The sequence below is a fragment of the Sinohyriopsis cumingii genome, chromosome 4 (assembly GCF_028554795.1).
Source record: "Sinohyriopsis cumingii isolate HCF-2022 chromosome 4, ASM2855479v2, whole genome shotgun sequence".
Lineage (NCBI taxonomy): Eukaryota > Metazoa > Mollusca > Bivalvia > Unionida > Unionidae > Sinohyriopsis > Sinohyriopsis cumingii.
Window position 1 is genome coordinate 97,159,697 of NC_142964.1, and position 23,257 is coordinate 97,182,953.

Sequence of the window (23,257 nt, forward strand, 5' to 3'; positions counted from 1 at the left end):
CATATTTTCCTCCTAGTCTTTCAGCAACGGCGAGGATACAATTTCGTCACAATGCCTCATTATATCAGTATGCAGGGAAATGTTTTATTCTCAGTGGATGTTTTCTTAATGAATTCTTTCAACATGTGTCCCCATCTCACTTCAAACTGGCTAACATAACTCCTGATCACACGATTTTTCTCAGCTCCTCCTCATGTGAATGTGGTAGCGAGTCGATGAACGTGACAAGAACCGAGATATGCAAAGCCGCTGACAATCGCCAAAAGTTTCGCGTCGCTGCCTCGATGTTCTCAATAGTTACTAATTTACTGCATTCTTTTTCAACATCATCATCTTTCATATATTTAAATATATGAATGAGGCCTGATGTTTCATAGGCTGATATTATATTTATGAATCTGGACTTTTTCAAGTACAGTACTGAAAATTCTGGAAGAAATATTGCATACTTTTTGTTCCCATCTATAAGCTTAAACAGATTTCTTGCAATCTTATAGTCAGGTGCAAACAAAACATTTTCATTTGTTTCACTCAATTCAGCCTTCTCCAAAAAATCTTCGAGAACCACTTTCAATGTGCCTATATCGTCATCCCTACCATTGGAAGGTGGAGGATGACGGCATAATAATGGCGGTCATGGTGTGTGGTGTAGATCTTGATACTCTAGTATGCTACTATCAGTACCGCAAACCACAGTTTCATCTTTGCCATAAATGGTATCTGTATTTCTTCAAGCAGGGCTTGAAAATCTTGGAGAATATCTTTATCAACTTGTATCCTAATATTACAATATTCTTCCTCCTCTTCTCCTTCTCGTTTTTCATTCATTGTATCTTCATAAATTCGTTGTACATCCTCCTCATCTATAACACTGACATTAATACATGGCAACAAATAACAATACACACTTGGATCATACTAGATGTTTTTCATATCGTCGACTACATCCCCATTGCCGTCAGCTCCTGTAATGGAGGTAACGGCTCCATCTTGAATGGCCAAGGATGAAAAGCTTTCGTCTAGATCCACGTTTTCTTGCTGAAATTCCGACTTTTCCATCGAAGCCACATGGTTTAGAACTTCTGTGAAGGACTGTAATGACGTAAGTCTTGTTGAGATATATTTTAGGCCCCATGTAGCTTGCTGCTGAAAACGTTTAAAATCACACTCTTCGTCTGAAGTCATCTTTAGAAGTACCAATTCTAGATCTTCTTTTTTCACTCGTGGTAATTCCTTGCATGCACAGCCTTCTTTTCCTTCACACAGTGGAAGATGCCATGTTAATACATTGCTTGAATCATTTAGAATGCCTTTGATTGTGATGGGCAGGGTGCATAGTTGATTTATTCTCCTTTCACTAGGTTGTGGGTCTGTTTTCATGGTTAGCTGGACAAGACTGTCCATGAAAAATACAAGATGGCAGACCCTGAGACAAACCATATGTTCAGAAGATGAGACGTCACTTCCTTTTACATAGTATAGTGTAGTACATGGTTTCAGATATGTCTTAAAGTTCTGTAACTGCTGCTTTCTTGAGACGTTTGTCTCCATTTCGCAGACTTTGGCTTATACTGGTAGCTGATGTGATGAAAAAAAAAAACGTGATGTTATAGTAGTTCATGAACAACTCATCTGTGACAATATCTAGTATGACACCACTGTAATTTCTGTTAAGTATTTCATTGATCAATCAAAATGGCAATATAAAGATGACACTTTTGATGTGTAGAAATCATCTGACGATCGACGCCTGAGGCTGTTTTTGTTCAGCAGTGTTTGTTCTAATTAACACTGGAATGGTAAAGGAATGTGCAAGTGCCATTCTCTCATTATTTTAAAGTGGTTCTCATCTAAGGGGTCCACAAGCCAATGTTTCTCCTCTTTAAAACATTGAAAGCAAAAGGAGTCAAGAATTCTGCATTCCTCTGGGAGATCTTGGTCATCCAGACAAGATGAAAGGGACACGTAATGGGGTCGGAGTTATCCAGATTTCACATGACTTCTTGCAAGAAAACGCTCACCAGGCAGAAGGCAACCTTTGGGAAAGGAGGGTATGACAGGAACATATACAATGCGACTTTCTTCCTAGAGGCACGAACTATCAGAGAGATATCATATGTTTCAACATTATGTTGCAATTCATGTAATTCGATACCAACGTGTATTCCTGCTTTTTCTGCACACATATTTGTGCACTGAAAACATATGCTATTTTGAAACTGAAGAGCAGGTATGTCTCTAAGAGCATGTTTTGTGTCGGTTTCTATTTTCTCAGGTCGATGGATACTTTCCAGCTGTATAGTAATTCCATTTATTGCATCAGCAGCACTGACAGACCTTCAAGCACAACTGACTGAGTTCTTGTCCCTTTTCTGCCAACTCGTTACATAATCCAAAGATTCCCATTTACGTTCCTGCTCATCTTCATAGCCTGACACTTCTTTCTTACAAAGGATACTATAGTGCCACTCAAACAATTTAATTTTATTCCATTCGCTGTCGGTGAACTGTTTTATAGTCATTAGTTAAAGATGGAATCTTCAACCCCTCAAATTGTAGCTTTTAAATTGTTTATTCATACAGACTCAAACTTAGAATTTCAACAGACGCTAGTTGTTGATAAAGGTTCTATGTTGATTCGTTCGATTTGTTTGAAGACATTGACTGTGTTTGTTGTTTTAGGAGTTCATCACACACCACTTTACAAACCTGGAAGTCATCATAGTGATGAAACATATATCGAAAGAAAGACGACAACGAAACCAATTTATTTTCTTTTCTTTGGATTATCCAAGTAATTCTTGTAAAATAATTTCTTTCTTCACAATATTTTTCCTGTCATAAATTTAATGGTTAGATTTAAGGAACTTTACAAGATCAGATATAGCTATGCAAGTTCCATCTTCGATTTTATTGAAAGATAGAGACTCCATTGACGGTATGCATATGGAAACCTGCTGAAGAATGAAATTATTAACTATCTTACGTCAATAATTCGGTCAAACTAGATATTTGCTTAAAATATAAAGCTAGAATTTTGGTACTGGTTTTATATATTGGAAGATAAAAGACTACATTTATGACTGATGAAGAAGATGAGAGATGGACAGAAATATAAACTACAAAACATGTGACCATTATATCAATTGCTTCAACTTGTCGCCTGTATGCATTTGTCAGTTATGATCAACTGTATGATTAAATGATTTTATAAAATTCCATGTTCATTTACAAACATGATGATTGCCATAAGCTCTGTCTATTTACTTCTAATATACATTGAGCAATAAAGTACTACTATCTAATGAGGATACACTTCTAATATACCTGCATAGTCAATATCATGTCGTAAGCACGTCTTGCTGCAATTAGTCAAATAAATGACCAACATGAGAATTAAAGTGACTATTTCAAATATATATATATATATATATATATATATATATATATATATATATATATATATATATATATATATATATATATATATATATCAAACTGTACCTCACAATAGAAGGTCTATGTATATGATACACTGAGTAAGTAATATTACAAAATACTGAATACAAATAATATAGAATTCTTACAATTTCTTCATCTTGGAATTCTTTATTATAATACATACTCCGTGTCTTCAAGATAAAACTGTAAGTATTCTTGTAAAAAGTCACAAAACTATTCAGACAATGTATTTGGCGTGCCTGTCAATCAAACACATCACAACAGACAGCTAAACTTATTTTGGTACAAAATTTAGACCTACAATCTATTATGCACAATACAATATACAAATCTCATATTTAAAGCTAGCTTTCAAACACAGGGAACTGATGTCCGCATCAGCCACGGATGGGATTTATTTCATAATAATATCTATGTCAAATGATAGTGCTTTCGGTAATATTCTATGTACTCGTTTAAATTGTTTAATATTCTCCCATTAAAAAATTCAGTTTCCGCTACATTGGTATTTCACTGATCGAAGGCACACTGCTATTATTACAGTATACGTCAAACTTGTAAACCTGTATTGTATTGTTCTAAATTATCAATGATGTAGGCTGGGAACAAGCGAGGTTCTGGCAGCTGAGGGCCTGCTTTAGGCTGCCATTTTGTTTCCTCGGGCTTAGGTTTTCTAAACTGTGCGAATTTAGTTTGTAGACACGGTTATCTGTCCGTATTTGAGTACATGCAGTGTAACCAACGAGTGACCTGGCATCACCCTAACTCGCGGGGTAATCCATTTCGTTGCACTCGTCAATGAAAATTGGGTCAAGTTTTTGGGGATACAAACTTCCAAACTTGTACTACACTGAATAATTGTATGTATAATTTTATCTGGACATTACACATCTATAGAACTACATACTAGTCACAGCTACATAATGTACATTAACCCAAATCATTATCTTTGCTTTAAAAAGCCCTTCGTAGTAACTGTCAGTGTATCTTTTCAACTGTTATGCGATGTTCCTCCATGTGTCCAGTGTGTGTTGTTTCTGTACTTTTTGCAGTGGCGAGTAGTGGAAGCCCGTAACAAAAGTGACATCAATGAGGTTCGGAAGAATGAAATCCCTGCCCAAGTTAGACAGTTTGGCTGTGAACAATGCGACCACATGTGGTGGCGGAGAGTTCCGTCTAGAAAACCAGTACGTATTTATACAGTTAGATCACTTTTAGATACTGCATCAAATATCAATCATCAAGACCGAGCATTTGCGTCCTCGACCTCTTCAAGTCTCTGCTGGCTCGCACACGGTACTTACATTCAAGAATGGTTCTTACATCAACCCTACCCCTGCCCCTTCGTGTACCGCTTTGTGTTTTACTTAGACCTGGAACTAAAATTATACAGGGATTGATATCTATCTAGCCTGTCTGACTCCATGATATTGTGCCTAAGAAGGCCCCGAGTCACAGCTTTAGTACTTGATAATAAGGGACCAGCAGCCTCCCTGTGCCTTGCTGACATTAACACGCTATTTATTATGCATAGTCGAGGTTTCCGAGGGTGAATCTAGTGTTGTGGTAGTTTGGATTTCATTTCTTTTCATCCCAAAATACAATTTTATAAGTCATTTTAATATTCATCAGTAGGAAGTCAAATCCCTCCTATACATCTTGGTATACCTTTACAACGTTTTGTTTTATCAATAAATGTACAATGGTATCAAACTTTCTTCCAGTTCTAAATTGCTGCTTCTGTTTAAAATGATGGGGGAAATGAATAAAATTTTAAAGTATATCATTACATTGTTTCATGTAGAATATACCAGTAAAAGTTTCATTCCACAAAACAAATATAGTAACCTTTGTCGTGACATAGACTATAACAAACTAAGGGGCGGATCCATAAATATTGTTTATGGTGAGAATAAACAAGAAGGTAGGGGGATGAAACACCTGGCGAGGGCCAACTAAAAGTTTCCAATTTTTACAATGTAACGGTGAATAAAACTTACTCAAAGCAACATTGCGGTTGTTTCACGCTCAGCCTATCCCTCCTCCCCCCCCCCTCCCCCGCTCAGATATGCTGGATTCGGTATGTCTGAAGTTTGCTCCAGATTTTCATACCCTTGTTTTCAGGTTTCAAAGTGTAAATTATGTATGCAGAAATTTGATGCTATCCCCAAAGAGAATGAGTGGGGCTGGGCAAAACATTCATGCGACCATTGTGGGAACGAATTTCAGTAAGTATATGTTACTTTTTTCCTGATCAACCTTTTCTGTCAGTTGATAATATATAATTATCTCAGTTTTCATATGTGGAGAATCAACAGTTTATCATATATCTCTGTAGCAAAAATGACACTTTAAAAACCAGAGGTAAATGAAACGAGTTTCATTCATATCGTAGAGTTATCGGGTAACTGTTCCAATGTCAAAACAGGTTATTGGCATGTATATGTACCTAGATAGAAAGATTGCATCATATATGCTTATCAATACGGTTGTATCACATGTGACTGCTATATACAGATACACAGAACCATAACCTGCGGAACACGTGATTGCTATATCTAGACATACAGAACCATAACTTGCTGATCACGTGACTGCTATATTAAATACATATAACCATAATCTGCACTAAGCACTGTTTCTGCGTCTATAACATGTAAAGAAATTGCAGTCACAGTACACAGAAGTAGCACAACGGTATGCCAACATTCTCTGCATTATGCATGTTCCAAATTCAAACAACTTCACACTACAGCTGTCACTGTCAAAAGTATGAATTATCTGTAGAGCGCAACCTTACCTTTCGATTTCAAGTTCTCTTAGTACCCCCTCCCCACAAAGGGCACCTAGGCCAATATCCTCAGATTTTGCGTTAAATCAAATATATTTTAAAAATATTTTAACATGCGAAAAACAGACCGCTCCGATGGTCTAAGATGCGGGAGGTCACGGGTTCGAACCCCACCCGAGTCATACCAAGACTTATAAAATGGTATAGTAGCTGCCTCGCTTGGCGCTTAGCGTTAAGAGGTTAGTATTTGGACTGGTCGGCTTGGTGTCAAGGCCGGATCGTGGAGAGGGGCCGGGGTAAACACACAAACGTACAGACACTTGTCATTTGAAATTTGACCATCGTTTTCTTCTTTCCCATGTTCATTCGGCAAATGAGCAGTTTGAATGAATAGACACAGAGACTTTTGCTTTGGTGCCCTTTAGAGAAAAGTCAGGGCCCTTTTGAAATTTTGGAGGGAAAAAAAAAAACATCCTAACACTTTACCTGATCCGGCCCTGGATTGGCACATGATGCTACAGGTCTCCGGGATGATGCCCCAGTTCTAGACATGACTATAAACTGCCACATTGTGACCAAAGTTTTTAAATCAACATGTGTCAAGGAAATGTTTGATTTTGTTAAATCTCTTGATTTTATTATTTTAACAAAGACCATACATTTTTTGATCCGCTTTAGTTTGATTATAGAATTACACCCTTTCCATATTTTCCGTCAAGTTTGATAACTCGGCCTTGCTACAAAAATCGTTCGATTGCAGAAAGTAGATACATCTTTTTCTTATCTGTGACAGCGGACATGCAGAAATGAATGGTTCGACAAGCCCGTGTTATAAATGCGGAAATCAGTGCATGCCAGAGGAGATAATCCCACCCTATGGGAGACGTCAAACAAGAACTAGAAATGTTCATAGCTGTACTGCACCAAACTGCCATAATAGAGACCTGACTGCCTTCGGTAAAGGCTTTATCTTTTATACAATATATTTTAAGTCAGAAACAGATTGTTCATTGCATCCACAGTTACATGGGTATTCATTCCTGTGATCGTAATAGCTTAGCAAATATTCTACTTACGGTCTAGATGTCGTTTACCTTTAAAGTTCAGAGCCGGATGGGGTGGGGGTACTCTCGTGTTGGAATAAATCTGTTTTAACACATGTATTCACGAGTGGTAATACATATATTTTAGCACATGTTCTCTCAAGTGGGAATAGATCTATTTTAGCACATGAATTCACGACTGGGAATAAATCTATTTTAATCCATGCACTCATGAGTGGGACTTAATCTCTTTTAGCACATGTACTCACGATTGGGAATAGCTGTATTTTAACATATTTACTATAGAGCTGGAATGAGTCTGTTTTAACTCATGTGCTCTGGGGTGGGAATAAATCTGCTTTAAAACATGTACTCACAAGTGGGAATAAATCTATTTTAGTACATGTACTCTCGAGTGAGAATAAAACTGTTTTAGCATATGCACTTACGAGCGGACTAAACCAGCAGCAGAGGGGCTGTACAGACCGAAACTTTTTGCACAATAAACCCCTCCAGGAAACTATTCCTCGATAGAGGGCTTATTTCGACGAAATAAACCCTTCTATTCAGAATACAGGACAAAAAAAAATGTCCCCCGAAAACTCGAAGAGTTTCCAGGGACAAACTCGTTGAGTTTGCACTGACAACTTGGGTTACTTCAATAAATCTGAAACAGTTTCCGTGGCGGGGTCGTTATTGAAAAATCCATGGGTCGGGTCCATCCCCTCTGCTGCTCTGGGAAATGAGTTTCCAAGGAAAAACATTTTTATGTTGCAAATAGTGTATCAAGTCCAATACGGTATCTTGTTCTGGGATCGTGTAAATTTATTGTCACAAATCCGTGAGGTTTTCTTTGAGCATGACTGAAGAAATTTTTAAATTTATTTAAATCCATATCGCCACCACACCAGGTTTGATGAATATTTCTCAGTGTATGTGTATCAACTCCATTGAATATCGCAAGAAGATTACAATTATCCCTGATTACTTTAGGAATTTGTGTATAACGCTGAGTAACATAAATCACATCAGTGTTTTTGTGACGTTCCCGGGAAAATATTCTTGCGGGATTTTTTTGCTTGTCCAACATAACATCATCATACACTACTAGGTTGTTAATTGATTCATCAAGATCCTCGACGCTGGGGGCTTCTTCGATATCAGTGATAAATTCAACAACATCCTCACCGTCTTTACTCAGCGCGCTTGCACTCTCATTAAAATCTTTTATAACGTTATAGCATCGTTGATCATCTACAGATGGAGCTATCAAATACAGTTTATCCCATTTCATCCACTTCATTATCAAGTTCAGCAACAGCTGTGTTTTACCTGAACCGGATGGCCCAATTATAATCGCGCGGATAGAGTTTGGTAGCACTGAATTATGCTTAACTGGCTCTTTCTTTTTTGTCGCAGAAAAATCTGTAATTTCCATTTGTATATAAAGAATAATAATTATGGATCTATATTGTGTGAAGTGTAAGGCACGAACCCCTACGAATGATCTAACAACCATTACAACAAAAAATAACAGACAAGCACTTTCTGGTAAGTGTACTCGATGTGGCACAAAAAAATTTAGATTTCAAAAAAAAAGCGAGAATTTAGCGGAGGTGACATTGCAGCCAAACTTGGAAAGCTCCCCGGAACTCCCTGGGCAAAGTATCCCGGAGAAAAACATCTCCCAGGATACAATTACTGCGGTCCAGGGACCCGACTAGATATCAGACTTGATGAACAATCTAAACCAAAACCGGGAGAGTATCCGATAAACGCTATCGACGCAGCGTGTCACATACATGATGTTGCTTATCGAAGTAAAGATCTACAAGACAGGCATATCGCGGATGTGAAATTAATTCATGCACTAAGCGCCATAAAAAATAAATCATTTAAGGAGTCACTCGCTAATTGGTTAGTAAGATCAGCGATGAAATCTAAATTAGTATTAGGCGCTGGATAATTAAATAAAAATGCAAGCGATTTATTATTCCCCAATCGGATACTGGAGAGGTAACTCAGCAATTAATAAACTCGCCAACGCGGCATCAGTAACACGCGAGGTTGCCAAAAATTGGCTATCAAAACAAGCAATATGGCAAATCTACTTACCACCACCTCGACAAATCAACTTTGCACATTTTGATGTTAGTGTGCCCAATGAAGTTCATCAGGCTGACATACTATTCCTGCCTCATGATACTGTCCGTAGAAAAATATACAAATACGCGCTAACAGTAGTTGATGTTGCCAGTAGATACAAAGAAGCAGAACCGTTAGCGACTAAAACAGCGTCCGAAGTCGCCTCTGCGTTTAAACGAATTTATCAACGAGGACCTCTAAACTGGCCACGATTATTACAAGTTGATCCTGGCAAGGAATTTCAGGGCGCGGTGTCATCACTGACAAAGCAGCATAACGTTACCATACGACGAGGACATACTGAAATTCATCGGGATCAGGCAATTGTTGAGCGATTTAATAGAACACTCGCTGAGAGATTATTCGGATACCAGTACGCGAGGGAATTCATTTACGATACGAGATCTCGTGAATGGGTTGCAAGACTGCCAAACGTGATAGCCGCACTGAATAATGAAATTACCAGAACAACAAACATGAGACCTGTAAATGCAATCACAAAAAAATATATACCCCGCGTCAGTGAACGCGGACAACAGCAACAAAATGTTTCAACGCAGCCAGGGACGCTAGCGTCCCCACTGCTGGGTAATGTCACCGTTAGGTATTTATACGAACCAGGCGAACTAGAAGGAGGGAAAAAAAGAGCAACCGATCCCACATGGAGTGTTACTACACATAAGATATCCAGCATAACCAGATCAACTGGGAGAAACGCAATCTACAGATTAGATTCGACTGCTCCTCAACGCGGATTTAAACGCGAGCAACTTCAGGTGATTCCCGAGGATACACAATTACCACCCCGATCACTAAAGTGATCCGCACTGAAGTGATTCAATCATTTAAATAACTGCAGCAACACCTCTGCGTCGGTTACACTCAAGACAGGTCAACATCACATTTTCACGTGTATGACCGCGACTGCTATCTATTCTATCTACGGTGAATTGCCTTGGGTCGTTTTTCGAATACTGCCACAGCAATAAACAATTACAACTCGCACAGTGATTATTCTGCTGTTGTTGTAATTGTATTACAAATTCAACATCCAAACTTTGTTTGGGATCAAACTCTCTACCATTTTTTTTGTCGCTCTGTTTGTAACCGGCTAATTTCTTTCTTATTGTGTCATCAGCGATTGAGCTGTCGTTGACAACATCATCTAATACAATTCTTCGTAACTGACCTATCCTTCTTACTCTTGACACGGCTAAATAAACTAAATTTGACCACTCGATGCGATCATCAACAATCCAAACTGTTGTATCTGAAATAGTTAGTCCCTGCGAACTGTGGATGGTCATAGCGTATCCTAGCGTCCACGGGGATTTGCTCATTTTCAGTGCCTGTTCAACAGCATCAACATCAACTGTGACAATATCATTTAATACTAAATTCTGTTTCTCCGGACCCGACGCAGTCAGGCGCCCTGGAATATCAACATCAATATTCTGCAATCGCGTATCAGCTGGTCTATAACACAACGGCACTGGCAACATGGGAAATTTCTTCTGATGTAACTGAAATAACCGCTGCTGAAGTGTGTCCCTGACTATCTTTCTACTTGCCACAATTAAATCACCTGGTTTCCACGTTTCCCAAAAGTCGCTCAGCGAAGTCTCTGGAATTATTTCACGCATTATCTCACACTGGACTTTATTGGTTTGTAGCCTGATCAGTGCCTTAAACTCTTTCAGCGTTTCATCGAGTGCTCTAACATCGTTAGTTATTTCCTCATAATAATCTACAAAAGTTTTCAGCCACTCGTGTGGAGATTCACCTGTAAATGGGGGTGGTTGACCATGATCGCCGCACATCACCACTGCGGTATTTTTCTTTAGCAGCCAATCCAGAAACTGTTTTAATGTATCCAACGGCACAGTGTCTATCTCATCCCAGATGATTTTCTCGGGAATATATTTCGTTCCCATTCGTTCAGGTGTCCACGTGCCGCCGCTGTATTTGAAAAAACTGTGATACGTGCACGCGTTAACATCCCGTTGTCTCATCTCCCTGGCAAGTCTGTGTGTGGGTGTTAGCACAATCATGTCAGAGTTTCTAAATAATTCAATCGCTCGAGTTGTTTTACCAGAACCACCAGGACCGTTCAGATAAACTGTTTTGTGTCTTGTAACAGGATCGTGCACCGGCGGCAACAACGAAGTTGCCCCCGACGAAACCATCGAAGATATTTCTGCGCTGCGATACTCATCCTCGATTTCAACATCAGCCGATTTACAATATCCGTGTAACATTTCATTCTTTATTCTCCACGAGCCCCACGATGGATCATCCGATATAACATTATCCAACAGCGCTGAGTGTTTTTTATCAATATAAAATGAATCCGTTGCAACTCTCACTGCGGCAACAGGGAATCTATTGATCATCGACAACAAATTTATGGATACATAAGCCAGCATCGAAGATCTCAAATGTATGTACTGAGATGATTCTCCGTCAATATAACTAAAAACAGTCCCTAGTTTTTCCCCGTTTGACAGAAACACATCTTTGCGGTTACAGAACATGTTGTTCGTGGCTGCATCAGCGACAATAAGATCCAATTCAGTCTTGTCCATGATTAATCGACTGTGATGTTGTTTATGATCATACGCTCCACCTTGAGTGAATTTCCCTATTATTCTTCGTCCTAGATCTTTTGCTGTGCTTTCATCATTTCTGAGTTTGCTTTTAAGTACTTCAGGAGCTTTCTTGATGATAGCGTCGATAGAAGTTTCTGGATATTCTCGTGACCAATCTTCGATGACTTCTTCTAACGTAACCGGCGTTGGAGTTGGCAACCAAACTTCGGTTTGACGACAATAACATATAATCGCTTCGCTGACCGTCAGCGACAACAGTATTCGACTGTCAAGCATGTATCGCAATAACACTATCGGTGCCCATCGCTTCTCAACGAAATGTCTGCCAAACCAAACATAACACACAGGATGTAAATCCTTAGCGAATTTAAACGACGACACACAAGCAAATCCGGTCAAGTCAAAATCGGGTAAAACACCGTTGACAGCTACTCTTGTCATGGTATTGCCAGCGTGGCCAAACCGTTTAAAATATTCGCTGCATTCTCCACGCCCAAGGAAACTTCCTGGATAACACGCCGTCATGTCCACGGATATCATACCGCGGTGATCATACTGAGTATTCCACAAACCGCCGTGTCCGTATTCGACACAGCTCTGCTGGATATCAGCAAGAAAACTTTTCGGAGTTGGTCTCCATGAATTTCGTTCCCGGGCTACATGCGCGACAACACCCGGGACAGTAAAACAGTGTGTCAGTAACGTATCAGTGTTGCCAGCATGATATTTTTCTGCGAGTTTTTTCATTTCCTGCTGTAACGTCATTGTTCTGTATATTTCCCCGTTGGGTCTCACAAACTGATCATATTCTCCATCTTCGCTACTTCTGAATAACCACACAGACACTGGATCGGTTTTACTTATCTGATAAATAAAATCAAACATGCTCCCAGAATTGCTTTGCAATTCCGGATAATACTTCACAACACGGTCTTGCGGAAATATCCTAACCGAGTCAGTCCAGGCGTGACTGTTATGATCGATAATAGTTATTGGTGTTCCACGGGAATTGTATTTACACTCATACAATACCTCACCGGTTAACGATGAAACCGTTATAGGAAATTTTAGTAATCGCTCTAGCTCAGCAACATCATTTATTGACGCTCCTTTATCCGCTACTCGTGTCGCCCACGCTGTTATTTTAGTTTGTCTTAGCGGTGTTAGGCCGTTTCCTCGCATTGCATTTTTAAAATGTTCCATTACTCGCTCAGCTACACAATTCAACACCGACACCTTCATCGGTTTGAGTTTATCAACGCGTGGTTTCTTCATCGGATAAATTCCATAAACAACTGCGGTCACAGGATACGCTCTGGCATAATATGGTATATCAATCCCAACAAGTACTCCCGGTTTTGAGTCTTTACTTAACAGAACGGTTTTTCCACGAACGCCTCTGGCATCAAGAACAGGGTCTAGTTTGTCTCTGATAATCCACGTTCCCTCGCCGACTCCAACAATAAATTTTATCTGTACGAAATATCTTCTATCGTCGAGATACCCAATTATGTTACGCGCGATTGTATCGTTCATGGTAGCATCAATGATACGGTCACGAGAAATGCTTTGCATTTCCCGAGAAACGCTCGCGTTTCCGAGGATAATTTTATACGAAGACCACGTGTGTGCGGCACCATCACGACGAAACTCTTCTTTGGCATTCTTGATAACACCAATTACCTCTGCTAACTCTCTTCGTCGTGGATCAGCGGTTAACCGGTCAAGATCGAATCTAGAACCTGATATGGGTTTTATTCTGGATAGTCTTTCAAAACCCATTATTATAATTAAGACAAATATTTAAATAGACAAATATATTATATGATGAACCAATGCAAGTGGATCAAACTAAATTCATCAGCGCCGTGTAGCAAACCCTGCAGAGGCGAATACTGTGGACAACATGCTCAACAGGTCCGCGGTGGGAGTCTAGGACCGATACCGTGTATCAGATGCGGCATTGGAGTACGAGGAAAAACGCAATTATGTTCAGCGTGTGGTGGAAAACGCTATCGAGAACTAAAACGGTATTATGATAAAAAAAATCCAGACTGTGATAACGCTCTCAAATGCGAGCGTGATTACATAAATAAGTTTTCAGACAAATTATGAATTAGACAATGATTTGCTTATAGTATAATGAATCAAGAATTCGTCCGACATCCAACTATTCCAAATTATGAGGCAAACCGAGATGGCATAGTGAGAAACTACAGGCTGAGGAAACAAGTTGGTACAGTTGATAATGCTGGTTATTTAAGATTTACTGTTAGGAAAGGGAGGTATTTATGTCATCGTTTCGTCTATGAGGTTTTTAACGGAGAGATCCCTAAAGGCCTTGTCATTGATCATATTAACGGGAACAGACTTGATAACAGTATTGAAAACCTTCAAGCGATCACTCAGAGCAAGAATACCATACGAGGAAGAGTTAAATGTAAAACAGCTATAAGAAGAGCAGTGAAATCTGTGAATGTTGAGACTCGTGAAGAAATAATATTTCAATCAATGAGCGCAGCCGGTAGGTATTTCGGTATTTGTCCACCTTCTGTACAGCATGTCGCAGATGGGATCTACAAAACAGCATTTTCAAAGAAGCTCAAACAGAAGATTTCATTCTGTTATATAACTCTTATCGTTGACACAAACGACGATAACTCCTCCGAGAGTGTGTAACGCTTTGCAGAGTTGTCGTTGCTGGTCAGAGGATTTGCTCCCCCTAAGAAAGCCACCTTGATAAAATATTTTATCGAGTTCATAACATGTAATCATTTATTTACCGTAGAATATATATTTTTTTACAAACAATATCCTCGTTTTACTGAATATATCCGACTGTTTTGCTCTTCTGTGCTTGTTATATGACCGCGCTTAAGAAAACATACAATTAAAATATTTTAAACAAGTCCCGCCCACTGCTAGAGCGAATTTCCAACTCGCAAGTAACAGTTGGGTTATATACGAAATCGCTCCCTAAGACCTTTGGGTCGATCGAAAGTCAGCACGCGCAAGCAAAACCATAAATTTAATCCGCCAATGGCGGGTGTCTTTTGTGCACCATCCAATGGTCGATTCAATGGATGGTTTTGCTCTGCTGCTGACCGTAGAAAATGACCCACCTGTGTATGTTTGTGTCGTCATAGGATAAGGTCTTAGGATAAGTTAGGATAAGATTACATGTTCATTGTGCCTTTACTTGCTGTCATACTCGAATCAGAGGTTAAAGGTTGTCTGTTCTGTACCGTCTCTTAGGATAAGATTACATGTTCATTGTACCTTTGCTTGCTGTGATACTCGAATCAGAGGTAAAGGTTGTCTGTTCTGTACCGTCTCTTAGGATAAGATTACATGTTCATTGTACCTTTGCTTGCTGTGATACTCGAATCAGAGGTAAAGGTTGTTTGTGTTGTCAAATAAATGTTTGCCGGGCCTGCTAGAGAACTCGATCCTAGAAGCCAGGGCTGTCTCGTCTTGTAAATAAATGTGCCTCTGAGTCACTTGGCAGTCAGAGGGGTCCGTCCTTAGGATAAGTTACGTGTTATATGTTTGTCCTTGTCAATTCACTAAACACGTCCTCTTGAGCCTATAGAACGTTATTTGACGATCTAGAGGCTCTTGCAGGGGATAAAGTGTTTCGTGTTACATGTTGTATTGTCATGTCGGAAGCAGTCCTCGTGGGGTTCTAGAACGTTATTTGACGATCTAGGCCCTTGCAGGGGATAAATGTTTCCGACTGTCTCGTTTTGTTTTGGAAAGCTAGCGTTTCTCATGCAAAGTGTTTCTATTAAAAATATAAAAATATATAATAATATGAATCACGAAAATATAAATACCATACTTGTTGAAATTAAAGAATTACAACAGCGAGGTTTTAATATTTTACTAGACACTGAAACAATTATGTCAGATTTTGAATCCTTGAATGAGCTATCACGCTTGGGGAAGAACAATCTCCCTGCTCGTTATAGGTTCATTAAGGGTTTGCAAGATCGTGTTTACAGATCACTTGCCGGGATAACTGAAAATCAGGTATCTGAATTTATTCCACTGTGCCGTGCAGTTGAGAAGATTCGTCTTGGATTGTCACAAGAGTATGAGACTCGAAAATTAATTAGCACCAGGGTGAGACGGTTAAAAGGTTATATAAAGAATCTAGACACGGAAATGCCTTGCATTTCTGACAAAAATACTAGTGTTTCTGACTACGAGGCCGACAAGGAAGTATAAACCGCATAGCGTGTGACTCACAGCACAAAGTGAAAGTAGAACCTGAGAACGCTAGCGCCCCCCCCCCCCCCGCTTGGAGTGTAAAGCACATTTCCACGGGTAAAAAAAAAAGTGTATTATTTTTTTTGCCCTTGGAAACTCAAAGAGTTTCTCAAGTGAAGGGCGCTTTCAGATTTTCAGGATTTGCTTAAGCGTTTCAACATCAATACAGGAATGAGAATAGTTCATAATCTGTTCTCGTTGACACCAAACTATGATCATATGATTTTGCTGTAGCTCTGTTAATTGTGACGGAGTTAACAAGAAGTCTTCGTCACCATACACGTCAATAACTATTTTAACGGGGAAATACTGTTCTGGGAATGTCTGTATTTGAAATGCGGTTTTTATTGCCTCGTAAAGAATTTGCTTATCATGAATATGAACTCGTGCATGAATGTACTCGGGTTGATACATTATACACAACCGTTTTTTTTTTAATGCGTGCTAGCACTTTCAACGATAACTTATGCTGGTTTTGATAGGGTATTTGCACGATAAAATGACGAAAATGGATCAGTGCAGAAAAAAAAACTATTATAAATATTATGGATCCCTTGACTTAGGACTTCACCAGTAAGTTTATACTAACAGTCTCGTCACGCAGGTCCAACAAATTCCCCCTCTGGTCGGTGAGTTTGAAATTTATCGTTGACAACCACGGGTTATGACACCGTAGATAGACCGGATTGATTGGTTCTTGCACAATCAGAAAACCAGGGGGGTCTCTTGGTGTGAACGTATACAGGATAAACCCCTGTTGTGCCGTCGTAGTATCTGATGCGCTGTAACTGCCATCGATGACGTCACATACAAGATTGACCGCAATAACATCTGTGATATTTACGATCCCGGGTGAGATGTGTCTGCCATCGGATGCTGTACTGTTGTCGTGCTTGAGAATAACAGGTTGTGGTTTTATTCGTTCGTACGCGGCAAGAATATCTTCGAAAGATTGATCGATGAGATCAGAGACTGATTTTCTCAGCTCGGGCACGTTATATCCAGGAAATTTAAAATCTGAAATATCATTCACTTGAATACCATATTTAATTGCAAAATCTGCTCTGGCTATCTGTCTATAATTATCATCGATATAGTCTTTAAGATCCAGTAAAGCCTGAATTATTCTTAGATTTATAGTTTCCATGGCCGATGCGAGTTTGTTTAGTTTTTCTATGGTTGTGATAATATTATCACGCGGACTTGTTAAATCAGAAATATAATCTTGGAAATATACTCGCAGGAGTTGTAGCTGTTGTTTATGTACTAGATTGATCGGAATAAATAATTCAGATTCTATATCATCTAGACGGTAAACACGGAGCTCCTGCCCCCCCTTAACACGTGGAGCTTCTATACTCCAAGTATCGGGCATTAAAGTACTTTTTCTTGCTAGTAATTGATCTGCAAGGAGTAAATAATAATTGTACTCGAGGTCGTGTAGTGCTTCTTTATAGGTCATAAAATCCGATTTTTCAGGTTTTGGTGGACGAGGTTTAACCTCGGGGGCCTTTGGCCATCCTAATAATGTTCGGATTGAGCTGTTATAAATATCCACGGCGTATCCTGGCGTTGAGATTTCAATGACCGCAGACAGCGTTGGTTCATGAGCTGTTATAGATATTTTGGCTTCCTTGCCGGTGATTCGTTTTATTTGGCGTTGTATCTCATTATTGATTTCTTCGATCTGATAACTCCCAGTGGGAAGTGTAATTGTATTCCAGTCAAGTTCACCCTGTTCGCCGGAGTCGGCTTTGCTTTTCCCGAACACGAATGAATTATTTGGCTGCAGACCACCAAATGATGCCGACCTAACATTGGGCCAGCTGTGATACACACTGAGCTTTGCTAACGCGATTTCACTCACTGGAATTGGAGTTCGAAAATTAATACCGAATTCTGGTGTCGTCGAGGACACTGAGATCATTGTGGTCCTTACCGGTGTTGTGTTTGTGACTATTTGTTGAAGCAGTTCTATTGACATTATTTATTTGTTTAGTTTTCAAATAGTCATTGTACGCATCTGACATTAGTTTGAATTCAGAATCTGATATCGTAGCGTCGCTACTTTGCACGTCTAACGATGATGATATCAGCGATGATAATTTCTGATATGCGGTCGTGGCTGTATTTAATTTTGTCGTGTAATCGTGTAATTTTGTGTTAGCACATGATGATATTTTTTTTGCTATGATGCCGAAAACTTCAGCTGTTGTTGTGGCCGCGGAAACACAGATCGTGGCGGCGACTGCTGCAGTTACCGGAGTGACCGCTGATAGTATTGCTCCGGCAGATGCAACAACGGCAGATACTGAATAAACCATAATATCCAGCACTGTTATGCGGCGCTTGTATTTTTTTACTTTTTGACTAGTTACTTCGATGACAGTTTTTAACTCAGATTGCCACTCACGGACTTGATTGTATCGATATTGTTGAGCATCTGGCGTCGTTGACATTATTCAATTACGCGGTAACCAATTGAGGCGTTGCAGCGACGAATTCCAAACAAAACCAGTAAGATGTTGCTGTTAAACTATCGTCCTCGGCTTCAAGCATAAATGTTTCCTCGGTTCCGCTGTTTAGTATTACAGTGCAAACCCCGGAATACTTATCGGTGGAATGTCTCCAAGGATATGTTGTGAAGATTTCAAATTTAGCGGCTGAAAACACAGACAACCTGTAAACACCGGTGGCTGTTGCTGTATATTTGATAGTGTTATTTTGTCGTGACCATGTTGCGAATCCCGATGATACCGTGAATACGATGTTGGTGATATGCCCCGGAGTAACTCCAGTGGGAACTTTAATCAAACTGGTTTTGTTAACGATATCAGGAATACCCGATACGATATCCTGCTGTGTTTGTTTGATCGTGTTAATGTCGGTCTTTACATCAGCGAGTTTTACATCGACGACTGGAGGAGTCCCAAAGAACTTATCCACGACCTCATCAGTTTTTACGAAGTTTCTTCGAAATCTTGTAAACGCGCCCACGTGAACATCATGCTCTGCACGCAGCGTATTTAGTTTACCGTTGACGATGTCCACGTATTGTTTGTTTGACGCATCCTGGTCGGATTCGGGATTCGCTAACGCGGTTATTTTGTTGCCGCTCATGCTGAGTTCGCCTGTCATCGTGTCACCGGCTTTTTTCACACATTTATCAACACCTTTATCAATACTGTCTTTGATGCTTGCGATTGATATATTCGAGTCCTTGATCCGGCCGCCATCACTAAATGCAACGAAGTTATCCTTGGTAGCTCCAAGAACTCTGCGAATTATATCATTCCACTTAATGTTGCTCGTTCTTAGTTTTCCTTGCCTGTCTTGGAAAATAGCAACTTCATCTGGGTCAACTCCAGCTATATTCAAAAGATTATCGACTTCATCTTTGGTCGCATATTTTGAGAGATCAGCATCTGTGCTTGGTTTACCTCCTCGTGTGAAAGGTCTTCCGTAAATATCCACCATTATTCTTATTGCTGTTTTTCAAATGCTAGCATTTCTCGATGCGGTATATTCATACACTACTTTATGAGGAGGAGTTGCTGGATTTCTTGAGATTGCATCAAGAACATTTAAAACCTCCCTCCCACAAATGGGCGGATCAATTAATGTTTGTGTTGGTAACGTCGACTGCCACACTGGAACATTAGAAAATCTGCTGACATACTTGAGAAACTCAACTGGCGGTGCTAAACCGTACGAATCAAAATAGATAATTCCACGTGGATCGATCGCGTAAGCAACCCAGTGAGTTCCCGGACCATCTTTGTTGTCGAGATTGATAATGCCAGTTTCTGGATTATTCGGTCGTTGCGGTAATTGATCTCGCATAAATACGCCTCTGAAATGTTTTACACGCAATTTTTTAACAGCATCGAGTAAATCAAAATTGCTCAACGGCGTTAGAATTTTTTTGGATACCATGATGGTGGAGTTCCTGGTAGTCTTAGACCGCGTCCCTTTTTTTTCTTGTATCCTTTTCCCGTTGCCTTTTTTAGTGCCATTCCAGCTGCAGTTCCAACTGCACCGAGTGCTGCGGCTTTTGCTACGGCTGGTGCTGCCGCGGCAATCAACGCCGGTATTGCTGCGAGAAGAGGAAATATTCCACCGGTTTTAGTCATGTCCTTGATAGCTGCAGCAGAGAAATCAAGTCGGACACCGGTTTTTGCTGTTAGTGCCTTATTAAAATGTTTAAGCTGAGTATTAGTCAACGACAATTTGTTTGGACCACCAGTAATCTGATCTCGTTTTAGTGTTATTGATGTCCCGCACGTGCTTGCGTTCTTTGATTGCAATTTCTTCGTTTGACCGGAAGTCAAGGTGACATTAACATGACTGTATGACATTATATCCTAAGTTTGATTTTAATTGCGTTACATATTCTCGATTGGAGCGTCGATGACCCTCATTCGTCCGCCAACACCTTCAAGCAGCATTGCTTTATCGGAGAGTATGACAGCAATCGCTCTGTAACCACCAGCAGGAACACCTACACGAGCTCGGAAATGTAGGTCGACAACAGATTGTTTAACCAGATCAAGATGTTCCAGCGAAAAGTAATAAATCGGATATAAACTCATAAAGTCTCGCTGTGATATTTGCAGGCCAGTGTCTACATTAAGGTCGCGCCCCATAAATGACATCAGACGATGATACGCGCGTGCGACACGATGATGTTCGAAATCTATTAATATATCCTCAGATGGCTCCTGATGCCCATTTATTCTCAACGAAACTTCAGAAACTCCAAGTGTATCAAATACCATTGGATTTCTTTCCTGGCTATCTGTTCTAGCACGGTATTGAAATGCAATGAAAATATGTCGTGGTGCTGATACTCCTTGTTGCGATGATATATGCCATGTAAACAACCCACCATTATCACCCTGAATAACGTCTGTGGTTGTTGTTTTCCAGGATAGCAGTGATTTACCGCCCGTGTCCATGAAAGACAACAGTCGTTGTTCTTCGGTGATTGACGGAGACAACACTGGCATCCACAACCACAGTTTAGTTAGTATTACCTGACCAGGGGCAACAGCAGCATCTCGCCAGATAGCGTCATTATCATCAGGTTTTCGCACAAGTACAACTGTGTGTTTGGCACCGAATATGACCTTGTGGACATCTCTGCAGAATCCAAAGATGTGAGACAATGGAATCACACCTGAGAACTCTTCATCTCCACTTAACATCGATCTACGTGTTGCAAAACCCAAATTAAAATTTTCGTTCATCGATGCAACTGCGTCACCGGCATTATTCATTGTTACATTCCTGTTCTCGGGGCTGTCGGTTATATCCTTTGCAAACATCATTGATGGTCCGGCTGATCTGGTGTAATCATCCGAGTATCTCGCCAACCCGAGAATTGTTGTGGCAACGTCGACGTTATCATGAATTGTTTCAATTTCTTTTCCATCTATCATGTAAATAGCGGATTTAAATAACGCCATGATGCCGTTGTTAACAAATCCAACTCGGTCGCCGATTCCGTAGTTAGTGTTATCATTCTTTAAAAGCCTACCTTCAACTTCGATGAAGGCCTCAGCGGGCAAGAAGTATCTACTTGTATCCTGGACCTGTAGTTCAATTCTTCCGCGTTGGTTAGGATCACGTGCTTCATAAGAATAATATTGAAAATCACGTACAGAATCATCTTTAAGTACTGGTTTGGACATATCAAACGCGTCATTGGATTTTCGTGCAAACATTATTATTATTTGTGATGATCTAATTAAAATGTTATCGTCACCGGAAACCACTACCAGCTATCAAATTAGCAGTTACACTATCTTGCAACGCTTTGGAGGTAATTCCTGCTGTTGCGATCTCAGCTAATTTCTGATTTACGGCCTTATTTACTACGCTACTAACATTTGCCGGCATAGCTTCAGTGGATGGTAGTTTTACTGGCACCAACCTCTCGACTGGGTTTTTTTTTCGTATCAGCTGTGCTAGTCGATCCTTGATTGATTGAAATGCTTTCCCGGCAAGACTACCAACAGTGCCAATGGCTTTATCCTTGACAACATCAGCGGCTTTCATCGCGAATTGTTTTGCTAACGGTCCAGCTTTCGGAGCGATTCTTGTGACTAAATCCCTAACAACATCACCGACTCCATCTCCGTAAACAACCTCGTATACTGGTAATCGTGAGTTTACTACTCTGACACTTCTTGGTCTGCGAAAAGAATCGTGTAGTATCATTTTATTTAATTATTGTTTATCTAACTGAATTTGCTAGCAAATTTAATTATTAGTCGCTGTGGTAACCGTCTGCGAGTTCATCAATGAGCCCCCGGTAGATGCTGATATCCATGATGCCACGCTGAAATAGTCTCTGACAGATATCTGCGGCTTCATTTATAATTTCCGGAGAATTGTTTCCGGCACGTCTTCCTCCGATGAGAACTTCCAACCGTGATACATCATCGATGATATTATTAGGGCAGGCAATAAAACCGGATCCTAAACCCTCCCCTGTTGATGGTACAATTCTTGGGGATAAAATGTCTTGAGGCAAACTTTCAGAAGATGTTGTTAAGCTAATTATCGGCGACCTAGTTTGTTTGAATTTTTGGCCCCGCGGACTTCCTTCAGATGCAGCCTCGTATTCACTTAACGGAGTTAGGTCAGGATCTATTGCTCTTCGCCGTGAAGGATATTGTTGTCGTTCTGTGTGTTGCAACGGTGATTTTTCTTCTTGAGGTTGCGATGGTGGAATTTCAAGTTTACGTATAGCATCTACAAGTCTATCGTATTTTGTATCGTCCCTGCTGATTTGTTTTTTATTTTCACGTATACGATACGAATATTTGATAAAATTATCATCTGTCATAGAACCGTGTTCTGGGTTTAAAGACACATCTCTTCTAATCAATCCTAACAGTATTATCTCAGGTAATTTCTCTTCTGGTACA

At 40.0% G+C, this 23,257-nt stretch overlaps 1 protein-coding gene across 2 annotated transcripts in view; it reads left to right on the plus strand.

Annotated features, from left to right (window-relative positions):
• The window catches only part of LOC149801724 (shiftless antiviral inhibitor of ribosomal frameshifting protein homolog), a 66,810-nt gene that overhangs the window by 37,950 nt on the left and 5,603 nt on the right, over window positions 1-23,257 (plus strand). Inside the window, exons 4-6 of one of the 2 annotated variants that reach the window (XM_089954344.1) lie at window positions 4,515-4,649; window positions 5,587-5,690; window positions 7,047-7,210. In XM_089954344.1, coding sequence (XP_089810470.1) covers window positions 4,515-4,649; window positions 5,587-5,690; window positions 7,047-7,210 — 403 coding nt within the window. The remainder of the gene's footprint in view (window positions 1-4,514; window positions 4,650-5,586; window positions 5,691-7,046; window positions 7,211-23,257) is intronic. The other variant, XM_089954345.1, reaches the window with a different exon arrangement.